This window comes from Aethalodelphis obliquidens, unplaced genomic scaffold, assembly GCF_003676395.1.
Source record: "Aethalodelphis obliquidens isolate GAN/ISIS:26980383/991018 unplaced genomic scaffold, ASM367639v1 scaffold21, whole genome shotgun sequence".
NCBI lineage: Eukaryota > Metazoa > Chordata > Mammalia > Artiodactyla > Delphinidae > Aethalodelphis > Aethalodelphis obliquidens.
The window spans coordinates 3,728,847-3,742,740 of NW_020837965.1; the positions used below are offsets into that span (position 1 = coordinate 3,728,847).

General features: G+C 53.1%; 1 protein-coding gene across 9 annotated transcripts in view; it reads left to right on the plus strand.

Annotated features, from left to right (window-relative positions):
* ADCK1 (aarF domain containing kinase 1) overlaps positions 1–13,894 on the plus strand; it is a 133,982-nt gene that overhangs the window by 95,617 nt on the left and 24,471 nt on the right. For 8 of the 9 annotated variants that reach the window (XM_027120183.1, XM_027120184.1, XM_027120188.1 and 5 more), the window contains 3 exons: positions 7,102–7,251; positions 8,481–8,678; positions 12,569–12,762. In XM_027120183.1, the coding sequence (XP_026975984.1) occupies positions 7,102–7,251; positions 8,481–8,678; positions 12,569–12,762 (542 nt within the window). Of the gene's footprint in view, positions 1–7,101; positions 7,252–8,480; positions 8,679–9,238; positions 11,353–12,568; positions 12,763–13,894 lie in introns of those variants that run through there. The other variant, XM_027120185.1, reaches the window with a different exon arrangement.

The following is a 13,894-nucleotide window of genomic DNA, read 5'->3' on the forward strand; positions in this document are numbered from 1 at the left end:
TGGTCAGGCGTCACCGAGGCTGCGTGTATGACGGGAGGGGCAGAGGGTTCAAAATCGGGCCACCTGGGGTTGTGTGTAGCTCTGCCATTTATTGGCCAGGTACCCTTGGGTAAGTTACTTAAACTCCGAGTCTGAGTTTCCTCATCTGTACAGTTGGAGTGATAACAATACTTCCTTCACAGGGTCGTTGTGTGGCTTTGCAGGCTGTGAAGTTCTGTTAAAAACAAAGAAAGTCATTTATAATTCATGAGGTTATTAGTCACAGAGGCATGTCTTGCTCCACGGAATCTCCAAGAATCCTCTTGCTCCTCTCCTGTCCACCTCCCTCTGTTGTCCATGAGTATGTAGCCTCAGGGGTGATCAGTGGTCACTGACTGAGCGAATGGGGACCCCCTTTCCTGTCTCTAAAGCCATGCTGCCCGCATGTTTCCTCTTGTCTCCCGACACCAGCCTGGATTGTGCAGGACATTTGCTTTGTGCTCAGATCATCCCCCACTTGGTGGGTCACTCTGGTTCGGTGGTGGGAGGTGCTCAGAAGACTAGGGAAGAGAAGTCAGAGAGGCACAGAGACCCCCGGTTACTGAAATCACTAGAATGAAAACACCTCCTCCCATCATCCACCCTCCGTAACTTCTCACACCAGATCTTGAGAAGCTTGGGGATGCTGGAGGGGTCCAGGTGCACAGATGGGTTCCTGGAGACTTATGTCCCCAACAGCAGGTGTGTCAGGAGTGGGGAACAGCGTCACTTTGGAGCTGGCCTTCCTGGCTTCTGCTGCTGCTCTGCTGCTTGCGAGCTGGGCCGCCTTGGTGGAGCTCATCACCCTTGGGAAGGCCCAGGCTCCTGCTGTAAAGTGGATACAAGAGAGAATCAGGGACTTCCCTGGCGGTCCAGTGGTTAAGATTCCACGCTTCCACTGCAGGGGGCACGGGTTGGATCCCTGGTTGGGAAACTAAGATCCCGCATGCTGTGTGGTGTGGCCAAAAAAAAAAAAAAAAGTATTGGATTGTTTGATGATTGAAACATGAAGCAGCTGGTGCAGTGCCCACAGGCCATGCTCTCAACACAGGCTGTTTTGCTGCAATACTAACCCCCAGCTCCCTCCGTGGTGCTGTCAGTAAAATATTGGCCAGAAGAAGGGGGAAATGTAGGGAAGAAACCCTTTGCTCATTTCCTTTATCCTGACCCAGGTAAGGTGGGCGGATGTGGACGTATTTCTTTGGAGCGAGTTGCTGCCCGAGGCAGGGATGTCAGAGGTCATCATGTGTGTCTCCCAGTAGTCGTGGCCCCTGGGATCCACTCCCTGCCACTCTGGTAGCCGTGACCCTTTGAGCCTCACTGGCCAGGACACCTGAGGAGCCCTCATTGGCCTGTGGATACCCCAGGCCCTGGCTCTCAGGTGCTGTCCCGCTTCAAGCTGAGTCTAGAGAAGCTTTCACCAAGCCCCTAGAGGCTCCGAGATTAGAGAAACTCCCCAGGTTCCTGTAATTAACCCGGCTCCTCTTCTTTCGTCCTCATTACTGCTCCCAACACCACGTGTGGCTGAAGAAGCTCCCACTGCCTTCACACTCAGGGACTTCATCTCAGTGCTCGCTGGTCCAAGATTGACCCGCTCCGTGAATGGGCAGCGCGAGGGACCTGAGGCTGTACATCCCAGGGGTGGTTCCCGGGGGTGGGGTGGGCTGGAGAGTAAAACGCTCTAGGCAGCGGTCTGGTCTGGTCCTTGGGGCTGTGGTTCTGCCTCTAGAAGCCTGGGCGGACACCAGGGGAGGGGCAAAGAGAGCTTGAATTATTAACCTCCTTATACTTAATATCGGGCTACTTGTGTGATTATTAATATCCTGCAACACCATCCTCCTGTTTCTTTCAGAGATCTTGACCTTGCTTCCTTGACACCCCCCAAGAACATAAATAGAGTTTCCCTTGAGGGTGGGAATAAATCCATCCATGCAATTATAGAATAATTAAAGTACTTTCAGCCAATTCAAGTTTTGAGAAGAATCCAAAAATAACTCTTTGGTTTAAATATTATTTACTAAATTAATTCATTACTCAGACTTTTGATAGATTCCTGGGTTTCCCCTGCCATTGCGTGATTACGGAAATCACTTACGTGAGCGGTACATTCATTTTACATGGGACAATTAAAGACTTGTCACTGATTTTTTTTTTTTTTTTCTGAAAAGAGCTGTAGTATGGCTTTAGTTAACAGTGTATTTTTGGTTAGACAAACAGCTCTGGATTTCCCACTGCGACTCTTTTCTCCACACGGAATGCTTTCTTGGTTGCCGTGGGGACCTGTAGAGGTTTTTGGTGCAGCTCCTGCCACCGGGAAGGAGCTTCCCAGTGAGTGGAGAGGCAGGAGAGGCTGGTGATTGAGAGCTTGTTCCCTGGAGCCAGGCCACCTGGGTTTGGATCCTGGTTTCACTAACTGCTGGCCAGGTGACCAAGCTTCCTCCTCTTTTTGTATCTCGCTTCCCTCACCTATCTACTGCAGAGGTGGCTGTGAGTCCATGTAACGTACCTGGAATGGTGCATGGCACAGAGCGTTAGCTGTTACCATTCTAAAAAGGTGGGATTCCTTTCTTTATGCAGATGCTGCCGTTAACAGGGAAAGGGGCAGCCTTAGAGGAACTGAACCGACATTTCTCCAAAGAAGGTATACAGATGTCCAAGGGGCACATGAAAAGGTGCTCAAAATCACTAATTGTCAGGGAAATACAAATAAAAACCACAATGAGAGATCACCTCACACCTGTTAGAATGGCTGTCATCAAGAGGACAAGAGATAACAGTGTTGGTGAGGGTGTGGAGAAAAGGAAGCCCCCGTGCACTGTTGGTGGGAATGTAAATTGATACAGCCACCATGGAGAACAGTATGGAGGTTCCTTAAAACACTGAAAATAGGGCTTCCCTGGTGGCGCGGTGGTTGAGAGTCTGCCTGCCGATGCAGGGGACACGGGTTCGTGCCGCGGTCCGGGAAGATCCCACATGCCGCGGAGCGGCTGGGCCCGTGAGCCTGCGCGTCCGGAGCCTGTGCTCCACAACGGGAGAGGCCACAGCAGTGAGAGGCCCGCGTACCACCAAAAAAAAAGACAAAAAACCCCCCAAAAAACCCACTGAAAATAGACCTACCATATGATCCAGCATTTCCACTTCTGGGTATATGTCTGAAGGAAACGAAATCAATATTAAAAGGATACCTGAACTCCCATATTCATTGCAGCCTTATTTACAATTGTCTGTTCTTGGGGAGGAGCCATAGCTAAGTATATGGAAGGGGTGGAGAGAGGGCTTTGTGCCCAGTGTTGGCCTTAGGTTTCTCCTGGGACTCTCAGTGCCTCTGTGAGTAGGAGGGGGCTGGCTGCCTTTCTCTGGGCATATTGGTTCTCAGAGACTATTTACTGCAACTCTGATAGATGTTAAGAAAAATTACCTAACATTCAGAAAAAGGAGTGTGCGGTTTGTCCTTTCAAAGTCACTCTTGGGCATTGTTCAAGCAGCCTACCTGAGGATTTTTTCATATCTAAGGGAATGTACTTTTGTTTGACTTTGCTATTGACAATTAATTAAGGGCTCAGACTGAAGTCGTATGTCAACCTGTGGATCTTATCCAGCAGAGATGCAAATAATTTCTCCCTACTAGAAAAGATAACCCGGAAGGTTATGATTTCCTTATTGCCCAGTAGGCCAATAACCAGTTTTGTATCTACTCCCGGAATCTTAGTCTCTTATTCCTGTTTAAATACCCATAAATACCCAGTCCCTCAAAATTCTCTTTGAACCAGACCTGCTTTCTTACTTGCTCCTTTACTGATGAGTTACACAATGTTTGACATGTGTTCATTCTATATTTGTGTGAAAGTCAAGTTTTTAACTTTTCGAAAATTACACTTTGATGGTGACAGTGGGTATATTTTTTTGCCAGGTTTAAAGTAAGCTACCACATGACAGAAAACAAACAAGCACGTTTGTGTCGTAGAGTGTAGCGGATAAAGTGCCTTCCCACAAGCAAGCACATTTTGACCTTGAATCTCGAGGTAGCTCTGTGAGGAAATAGAGCAGATGGGGCTAGGCTCACCGAACAGCTCAGGGAACTTAGACTCAGATTGAGAAGGGAGGTGATTTGTCCCCCAGGTAACCCATGCCCACAGCGGCAGTGCCAACAGGGCCCCAGAGTGAAGCCAGTGACACAGGCTGGTCCTCCCTCCTGTTTCTGCCTTCCACACCTGCCTATCCCGGTGAGATCTGGTTAAAATGAACATCAGGAACAGCCCGTAAAAGGAAAGACAACCAGGTAGGGGCCGCTGGAAGGGGAGGACTGTTCTGGTGGCTTTGCCTGCGTGTATATGGGCCGCACTTGGCAGCCTCTTCTCCTCCTCCTATAGCAGCCGCTCGCTCCTCATGGGCCAAGGCTCCCCCAGCCTGAGTCCCCAGAGCCCTAGGGGCCACCTTTCAGTGTAGTAGCAGGGGGCCCGCAGCGACTAGCAATATTTCAGGAAGCTTAAGGGAGGTCATACATCTCCCCATGACAGGTCTGCCCAGACTAAATGAAATGTCATGTCTCTGCTTTTGGCTGGAATTCTGTCAGCTCTGTCTGGCTGCCCTGCTTATCTTGGGCTGATCAGGAGCCCTGATCGGACCTTACAGGCATCCTTGACAAATAAAAATGAATTATTACTTAATAAATGCAATTGGTTTGGCAAATATGGCCTTTTAGAGCTCGTCTCCGGAGAGCTCCAAAGAGCCTAACAGAAGGGGTTCTCAGTGGTCCCGAGGTGGGGACCTGCTGGCTCATCCAGGACCCCCTCTCCCAGGAAACAGAAAATGGTGGCCCTGGGGCACCCAACATCTCAGCCTGAGTCTGGGAACTTGACACGGGGTAAAGTTCTGTTCCTGATGCCCACAGACACTGAGTACTGGGCATTGCTTTCCTCCAAGAAAAATGTCAGGAGCGTGTGGTAGCAGGGCACAGGGCGACAGTCTAAGTGTCAAGACTTTAGATGGCCTCTTTAACCCTGATTTCATCATTTCTTAGAAAGGTACAATGAAACCTAGTCTGCCGCCCTCCCAGGAGTGTTCTGAGGAATCAGGGGCACCTAGGAGAGGTTACTAGGTCCCGAGCACCATGATACTCTCACTTACCTGACAGTAGCCCGTGAGAGTGGCACTATTATTATTTCCATTTTGCTGAAGTTGAGAGTATGACTAACTTCTTTAAGGTCACAAAGTTCAATTGAGAAGTGCAGAAGTCGGCGGGAGCCAGTATGGAATAGTGGTTACTGGAAGGCTGTGGGTCACACCTGGTTTGAATTCTGTCTCCACCTCTTTCCAGCCAGGTAGCTCTGGGTACATTAAACCTCGACGAGTCTCAGTTCCTAATCTGCAAAATGGGGATCATGATTGTACTTACTTTTAGGGCTTTTAATAAGGATGACAACTACTGTTACTAAAGTAGACTTATTCTTGATGATTTAATTGGAGGCCAATTATCACTGATTGGGATTCAGAGGAGACTAATGGGGTTCGGATAAGCATCAGAGGCCGGAACCTCAGCATCCCAGAAAAACGTGGAGAGACGAGGGTCTCATTCATGTTGAAGGCAGAGTCCTATACTCGCATGTTTGGCCTGTTACAGGCAAGGGGATGAATAATAGAACCAGTCTATGATATGTAACTTAGACCTCGATGAAGCTGTTTAACAAAATAGAGCCAGTTCCTGCCATCATATAGGAGCTTATGATAGTGGGCTAGATGGTTGTTAATCAAATAATAATACAAGGAGTGTGCTAGCGGTAGAAAAGTGTGAGGGTGTATGGCAGGAGAACATCATTTAGTCTAGGAGGTCAGGGAAGGCTTCCCCAGGGAGGTGATGCTCAGTGGGGTGGGAAGGAAGAGAGGAGTGAAACAGCTGAAGGGGAGATGAAGCAATGTTCCTGGAATATCATGTGCAAAGGCCCTGAGGTAGGAAGGCACAGAGATTATTAGAGAAGAGGAAGAGAGCAAATATGGCTGGAATGTCAGTGTGGTACAAAATGAGACCAGGGAGGGAGGCTGGGCCTGGTTGTACAGGACTTTGTAAACCAAGGAAAGGAGTCTTTATCTTAAGACCCTAATCCTATGTTCCCCATCCCACGGGCCCCAGCTCCTCTCCTCTAGCTGGGATATGTTTGTTAGTGAACATGCGGGCCAGCCGAGGCTGAGGGATGCCAAGGGCAGTGTGTGTCCTAGGGCGCCAGCTTCCTGGGTTAAGCATCTCTTTGTCCTGTGGAAACCCATCAGCAGACCATCTGTGGGTCCGGGTCTGGCTCTGTTCAGCAGCTGTTCCCTAGCTGGGAAGAGGCTTTTAGCTTTAATGAAAAGGGAGTAGAGATAAGGAGGCTGCCTCGGCAGGGAGAGCAGCAGTGACAGGATGATTTAAATGGCCTCTCCAGTGTCATTTCTTCTGTGCAGACATCATAAATCAGATTAGCATTGGGCTGTGGCAGGGAGGGGAGTAGGGAAAGGGGCTGAAGGGAGAGGGGAGAAGGGCTTGTGATTCTGGGTACTCCTGGGACTGGCCTGGAGCTGCTGAGGCAGCCCCAGAGGGTGATGGGGGTCATCTATCCCTGGTCCTCAGCCCCCTGACCTTGTTCTTTGGAGAAGGGGCAGGTAGAGTGATCCCTAGCCCCACCCAGCTTTCCAACCCATATTCAGCTTTGGGGGAAACAAGGAAGAGGGACTGAGAGAAGAGAAAAACCAGGGAAGATTGGAGGGGCAGGTGTGGGAGGTGGGTGTTACAGTCTTCAGAAAACCTAGAAGCAGTGGTTCTCCTACCTTGCCATCCATTAAAATCACCTGGGGCACTTAAAGATAATACTGGTGCCTGGGTACCACCCCTAACATTTCTGAGTTCCAGCTGAATCTCACGTGCAGCTGAAGTTAGGAAAAGCTGGATGAGCGTTGAGCTTCTATCAGGAACGGTGCAATCTCAAGCCATCCCTTCCACCGTGACTGCTCAGGCCTTCCTCTTGAGAGTGGCCAGATTGAGGGGCCAGAGGAGAAATCTCTGAGGCACGTGATAATGAGGTGCAACTCCCACCCACCTCCCTTCTCTTTCAGATCTCGCGCCACCTGGGCAAGATGTACAGTGAGATGATCTTTGTCAACGGCTTCGTGCACTGTGACCCTCACCCAGGCAATGTGCTGGTGCGGAAGTGCCCGGGCACAGGAAAGGTGGAGATCGTCCTGTTGGACCATGGGCTTTACCAGGTAGGAGCGCCCTTTCCCCCCAGGGTCTGGTCCTGCTTGGGCTCAGAGCCTGCTGAACTCCCCTACTGGCCACAGAAATGGGAAGCAGATAGCAAGGTAGCTGAAGAGGGCCCAGCCCTACCCCTAGAGCTGTTATCTTGTGGAAGTCAAGGTCAGAGGAGCGCTCCAAGCTCTCCGAGCCTCAGCTTCCTCCTAATAGAGTGAGTGATAACACCTCCTTTAGAGGCAGCTGTGAGGGGTAGATGAGATTGTGCCTGGATGTGTGAATGGGCTTTCTCAGCTGCAAAAAAAACCTTTTTCCCAGGGAAGCCCAGGCCAGCCAGACCCTGGGAGGTGAGCTGCCCTTACAAGAGCTAGACTTCAGGGGGAAGGGTAACTCAGCCCCAGTGAGGAGGTCATATGTCATGGGAAAGGGCGCAGGGAGCTGATAGGGGTTGGATGGTCCTGACTGTCCTCTGGAACTTGGGACACAGAGCTGGTTCCAGTGAGCCACGTGTTCCTGCCTAGAAGCTGACAAGTTCAGTGTCAATCCCAGGACCCAGGTCCTGGCTTGATTCCATGAGGCAGGTGGTCCTGGGGAGGTTTCCCTGGTGGTCTCCTGCTTCTCGCCTCAGAGCCCTGATCCCACATCCCCAAATCTGGGCTTCCTTTGAAAGACTCAGGGGTGTTGGGCATGTTAGTTTAAGTTAGACACAGCCCCCAAGTGAATGATGGCCCAGACACAACAGATGACTAATTGCCTGCTCACACACCAGTCTGGGGTGCGTGGAGGAGCCTGCAAGCAGGGGCTGACCGAGGCTGTTGCTCCCAGGTCTCCTTGGGGGTCTCGCCGCCCACCAGCAGCAGGGGTAAGGGCTCAGAGGAGCATGCATGGGGAAGTTTTCATGGACCAGGCCTGCAAGTGGAGCTTCTGCCACATTCCATTGGTCAGAGCTCAGGCAGAGGGCTACAACTAACTAGGAGGAAGGCAGGGACCTTAGACTTGGGAAGAAGAGGGGAATATAGATTTTGGTGGGCTGTTGGTAGCCTCTGGCACTCAGGACCAAGGCTGGCCAAATAGTGGCTTTGTTACCTGGACCTTCAAGGATGGCTGACTGTGGGAGAGGAGCAGACGTTGTGCAGGAACCATGGTTTCCCTCCACTCCCCTTTGCAGTGGTCACACCAGCCAGGGACTAGGTCTTTCATGGGGAGAGGGGGCCCAGGTCCTGCCATGCTGCCCCCGCTGTAGGTGCTCACGGAAGAGTTCCGCCTGGATTACTGCCACCTCTGGCAGTCGCTGATCTGGACCGACATGAAGAATGTGAAGAAGTACAGCCAGCGCCTGGGAGCCGGGGACCTCTACCCCTTGTTCACCTGCATGCTGACAGCCCGGTCGTGGGACTCAGTCAACAGGGGCATTGGCCAAACTCCAGTCACCGCCACTGAGGTGGGTGCCCCCCCCCCCCGCCCCGGTCCTGCCCTGTCCCGGATGCAAGGGGCAGGGCCAGGCGTGGCGTTTGGAGCCCTGCCAACCCAGGGTCTGGGGTTCTATACTGGTGGTGCTGTGGGGATGGAGTAGGGGCAGAATTAGAGAGGTACTGGTTGAGGAGGAGGGAGGGAGGGAGAAAGAGTGTGCCTGGATGGACGGAGGGAAAGGGGACGCTGTCCCACTGTGTCCCTCCTGGCCTTATCAACCTGGAATATAAGTAGGTCACGTTAACCGTATAATCCAGGCTCTGTGACTTTCACTACAACCTGCTGTCATAAGATTTCAGGCTTCCACCAAGTTCTCCCCCAGGACTTCTGGGAATCCCCAGGGACTGTGTGGTGAATAAGTCTGGCGCCACCCGCTGTCTCCTGCTGGGCACCATCTCCCATCGTGGGGTTGCTCTAGGGCACCCTCCTGGGCAGGGGGCTTCACTCCTCATGCCGTACTCAAGGGCTGCTTGTCCCTTCATTCCTATGGAGTTTTTAGTGAAACAGCTCTTTTGGTCTTTTTGTTTGTAGCTCATTCCTCCATTGGATCGGGAGTCTGGGCTGAGACCGATCCTAGGAACACCTTCTCCCTGTACTTGTACTCACCTCTGCCCCTCCAGTAGGGGCTTAGCGGGTAGCTCATTCTTCCTGGCTCAGGGTGAGCTCCCTCCCGGGCTCCTTAATCCCTCAAGGAATTGCCTTCTGTCTTCCCGGTCTGTCAGTTTGCAGACCTTTGCAGACTTGCCCGTGTCCATGTGGGGAGGGGCTTACGCTCACCACAAGGGACAGGGTCCTGCTTGTGCAGTCGAAAGACCTGGGCTCTGGTTCCAGCGCCTGCTTCTGGTGGCATGACCTTGGATGGTTCTGGTCACCTCTCTGAGCCTCAGAGTCCTCCCTTGCGAGCTGCCTTGTGGTGGGGGCTTTAGGAATGGCTGGGTCCAGAGTCTGCAGCGATGTCAGCAAACCACCAACCGCCTCTTGCCATCTCTTGGCTCTGCTTTCCTCCAAGTTGACGTCGTTCCCCAGCAAACTTGGTGGCAAAGGTGACCACCAGTCACCCCAGGCTTACACAGCTTTCAGCTCATCATCTCAGAAGAAGAAAAACAATCTCCTTCGTTTGTTGGATAGGGATGATAGTTTCTGCTTTATTGATAACGCATGTAAAATGCCTCCTCATAGTTTCTGAAATTTGTTCACTGAATAAACATTTGTTTTTGCTGGACCCTGGACTGTGGATCCAGTGACGAACAGACAGACAGGACTTCCATGTAATTTGCACTTGTAGAGGAAGACAGACAGTAAACAAGTGAATAAACAGGTAAATGGAATAAGTGCAGGTTAGAGGTGCTGGGGGGAGGGGCGGGTGGGAAATAAGCAGGGTGCCGTGATGATGGGTGATGGGGGGATGCTGTAGAGGAGATCTCGCTGGGGAGTTGACATGTAAGCTGAGGCCCGAAGGACAAGAAAGGCACCAGCCACGGGAAGAGCTTGGAGAAAGCACTCCAGGCAGAGGGCACGTGATGCATTAAGGGGGCAGGGTTGCGTGGTCTGGACTGTGTGAGGAGGATGGTGGACTGAGAAGCGTCTGGAGGCCTGAGCTGGGAGAGCATCACACAGGGAGAATTTCAGATTCATTCTCAGGACAAAGCAGAGGCTTTGACAGGTTTTGAGCAGGAGAAGCATGTGCTCAGACTTGCTATGTTAAGTATTTCTCTGGAGCGGGGCAAGATGAACAGGTGGAAAGATGACGGGGCTCAGACTCTGCTAATGGAGGTGGAGAGAAGCAGGTGGGGCCAAGGTGTATTCCGGACATAAGAGTGAGAGGCCTTTCTGTCGGCTTGGACGTGAGGGGAGGAAAAGGGGAGAGTCAGAGTTGCATCGTAGCTTTTTGAGGTGAGTTATGGGGTGGAGGGGCACCACTTCCTGACCTAGGAAGACTTGGGGAAGGACATGTTTGGGGTGGGAGGGTCAGTAGTTCTCCTGAGCGTCCAGATAGCGGTGTCGTGGGCAGTTAAGCCTGGTGCTCAGAGATCCAGCCTCGAGACGTATAAGTTTGGGAGTCTTCAGCGTATAGCTGGTATTAAAGCCACAGGGACGGACAAGATTGCGTGGCACACAGTAGGTTCTCAGTGAATGATACCTGGTTTTATTAACTAAGTTAGAGTTTTGTTTTTGCAAGCGGGTAGACATCCAGCAGGTTCCAAGCTTGACGGCTGTGCTGCTCTGAGAAAGAGCCCCTCGGGGTAGCCTGGGTGGACACAGGGCCTTCCGTTTGGGCTGAGAGGGGGTCTGGTGAGCGGGGCCTTGATCTGCCCTTAGCCCCCGCAAGCAGGGCGACCTGCAGCTGTGCGGGGAGGTGGCGGGGAGGCAGACAGCCTCTTGGTGTCTGGCTCGTGTTGAGATGTTCCAGTCTGATAGCTCCTGCCTGGGGGACATTTCAGGTTTCACAGCGGCTCAGTCGTCAGCGACGCACGCGTGCTGCTGAAAGAGCGGAGAGCTCTGCTCCTGCTGCAGAAAGCGGCTGGGCAGGGTGAAGCGCTTGGCAGCATTGCTGGGCCCCTTGGGGTGACTTTGACGGGCCCCACGCGCCTCCCCGTACCTTATCCCTGATGACCCTCTGGGTTCCGCTGGGAGGTGGGCACAGACGGTGTTAACATGCCCAGTTTTTTGGGGAGGACATTGGGTCACACAGTCCTCTGTGAGATGACAGGCAGTGTAGTGGTGAGGGTGTGGGCTTGGGAGCTGCACGGCCTGGGTTTGACTTCTGACTCACCTCTTACTAGCTGCGGACCTTGGGGAGGTTACTTAACTTCTCAGTGCCTCAGTTTCCTCCTCTCACATGGGGGTATACGCTTGCCTACTCGGGTTGCCGTGCGATTAGGTGAGTTAACACATGCAAGCGTTGTCAGAGCGCCCGGCTTACTTAGTGATGCGCCGTACGAGTGGACTATTGGCATCGTTGTCACCATCACTGTTTCTCTGGAGACTGAGAAGGGATCAGAGCCTCACTCTATACTCAGGACTCTGGCTAGAGGCAGTTATCTGCCCAGAACCATGCAGAGCTCAGGGACGGGGAAGGCTGGGAAGCCAGACCCCAAACTTACCCACCAGGATGAGGCAAGGGCAGCCCTGAATCCTGCTCTGGGGACAGGGGGACCTCGGGCAGTGGGCGGGCTGACGCTAGCTCCAGCGTGGAGGACAGTGATAAGCGGTGGCCAGGTGGGCAGGTCTGGTGGGGTGCGGGGCCAGGCAGGGTATGGGGCAGGACTTTGGGTTTGGGTTTGGGGTCAGCAGCTCAGACCTCTCAACTGCACCAGCCTGGGCTTGGCTGGAGAGATGGGGGACGTGACTCAGAAGCACCAGCTTCCAAGGCTCCTTCCAGGCCTGGCCTGAAATTGGTGGCCGGCGAAGAAGCCTTAGAAAAGAACACAAGGGTGGACCCCGGGCTGAGAGGCTGGACTCATCAAATGGTTGGTGGGGAGGTAGACTTCCTGCCACGGTCAGTATGGGCTTGGGGGCTTGGGGGCTGGGTATGGGTGACCTTGGCTGCCGGGAGCTAGGATGGCAGAGGCAGCAGAAACGTGGCCTGGTTCCTGCTGATGTGCTTCTGCTCCTGTACCGCGTTCGGTGCTTGGCTAGAAGTTGGGTGAGATGTCCCATCCAGGTTTGGCCGGCTACAAAGCCCCTTGGGCTAGGCTTCCCTCTGGGGAGGATTCCCAGTGCTGCCGAGGCAGCTGTGCTAGACGCTCCCTCCCGGAGCTTCCTTGCAGCCCCTCAGGTCACAGGCTGCCTGGACAGCCCGCCACCCGGGGCCCCACTTTCCATGCCAGCCGTCTGTTTGTCCTCCTGTCTCTGCTTCAGGACTCAGAGATCCGCAACAATGCGGCCAACTACCTCCCCCAGATCAGCCACCTTCTCAACCTCGTGCCGCGTCAGATGCTGCTCATCTTCAAGACCAACGACCTGCTGCGGGGCATCGAGGCCGCCCTGGGCACCCGCGCCAGTGCCACCTCCTTCCTCAACATGTCACGTTGCTGCGTCAAGGCGCTGGCCGCGTGAGTGTGGGCTCCGGCCGCTCCTCCCCTCTAGCTCCCCGGCCAGCCCCAGGGGTCTGCACACCTCCAGTTTTCCCACCAGTCCCCAGGGCCGTGCCTGAGCTCCCCAGTCTCCAGCTCTCCCTGCAGGAAGTTAGGGGCAGAACACAGCTCCAGTGACCCGGCTGATGCCTCGGGGCTGTGTTTTGAGGTGGTCCAGAGAGCCACCTCTACTTGTTAAAATTGTGGATTCTAGGACCTCACCCTCCCGGGCAAGCTTTGCAGGTGATTCTTACCCTTAGTAAAGTTTACAGTGTCTTCGGAAAATCTCAGTCCCATCCAAGCGTCCCCCGGACTTGGGATCGGGATGCCCGGGTTCGCATCCCATCTCCAGCTGGTCCCGGGACTGTGTCCCCAGCGTTGGCCAGGCAGTGAGGCCAGTGTTCTTCTCCCTGCAGCTGTGGCTGTGACTCAAGAGCAGGCCGTCTCGAATCTCAGGGCTTTTTAGATGTCTCAGCACCCTTGAGGTGTTGATGAGGAAGGGAAGGGCGCTTCCTCAGGGGGTAGTGACGGAGGAAAGAGGGTTCTAGGCTCTCCTAGCTGACAGTAGCAAATACACAGGAAGGCCTATGCTCTGGCTGAATGTTCTCACCTGAGAGGGCAGGCCTGGACTGTGGTCAGCTCTGAGCCCATCCATTCTAGGCAGTGAATGGGTCATTCTGGTAAATGGGTGAAGGGAGTGTTGACCACATACATCATGTACCTGCTATCAAATACTGAGTTAGATTACAGGAAAATAGACTGTATACAGAAAGGGCCGAACATGATTTATTCTTCCTCTGAGGTTCAGGAAACAAAGTCTCGGGAGTTCCAGGAGCAGTCCAGTGGTTAGGACTGGGTGCTTTCACTGCCAGGGCCCAAGTTCAATCCCTTGTCGGGGAACTAAGATCCCGCAAGCCACACGGCACAGCCAAAAACAACAGGAAACAAGTCTGGAATAGGTGGTCATCATAAACACCAATTTTCATCATGTCCTTTCGTTGGTGCAGAAGAGATTGAGCTGGGCTGAATCCACAGTGGCCCCAGCCTCCCAGGACTACCTTGATTAGGTTTCCAAGTGATTCTCACCCTCAGAAAGTTTGGGAAAGCTTTT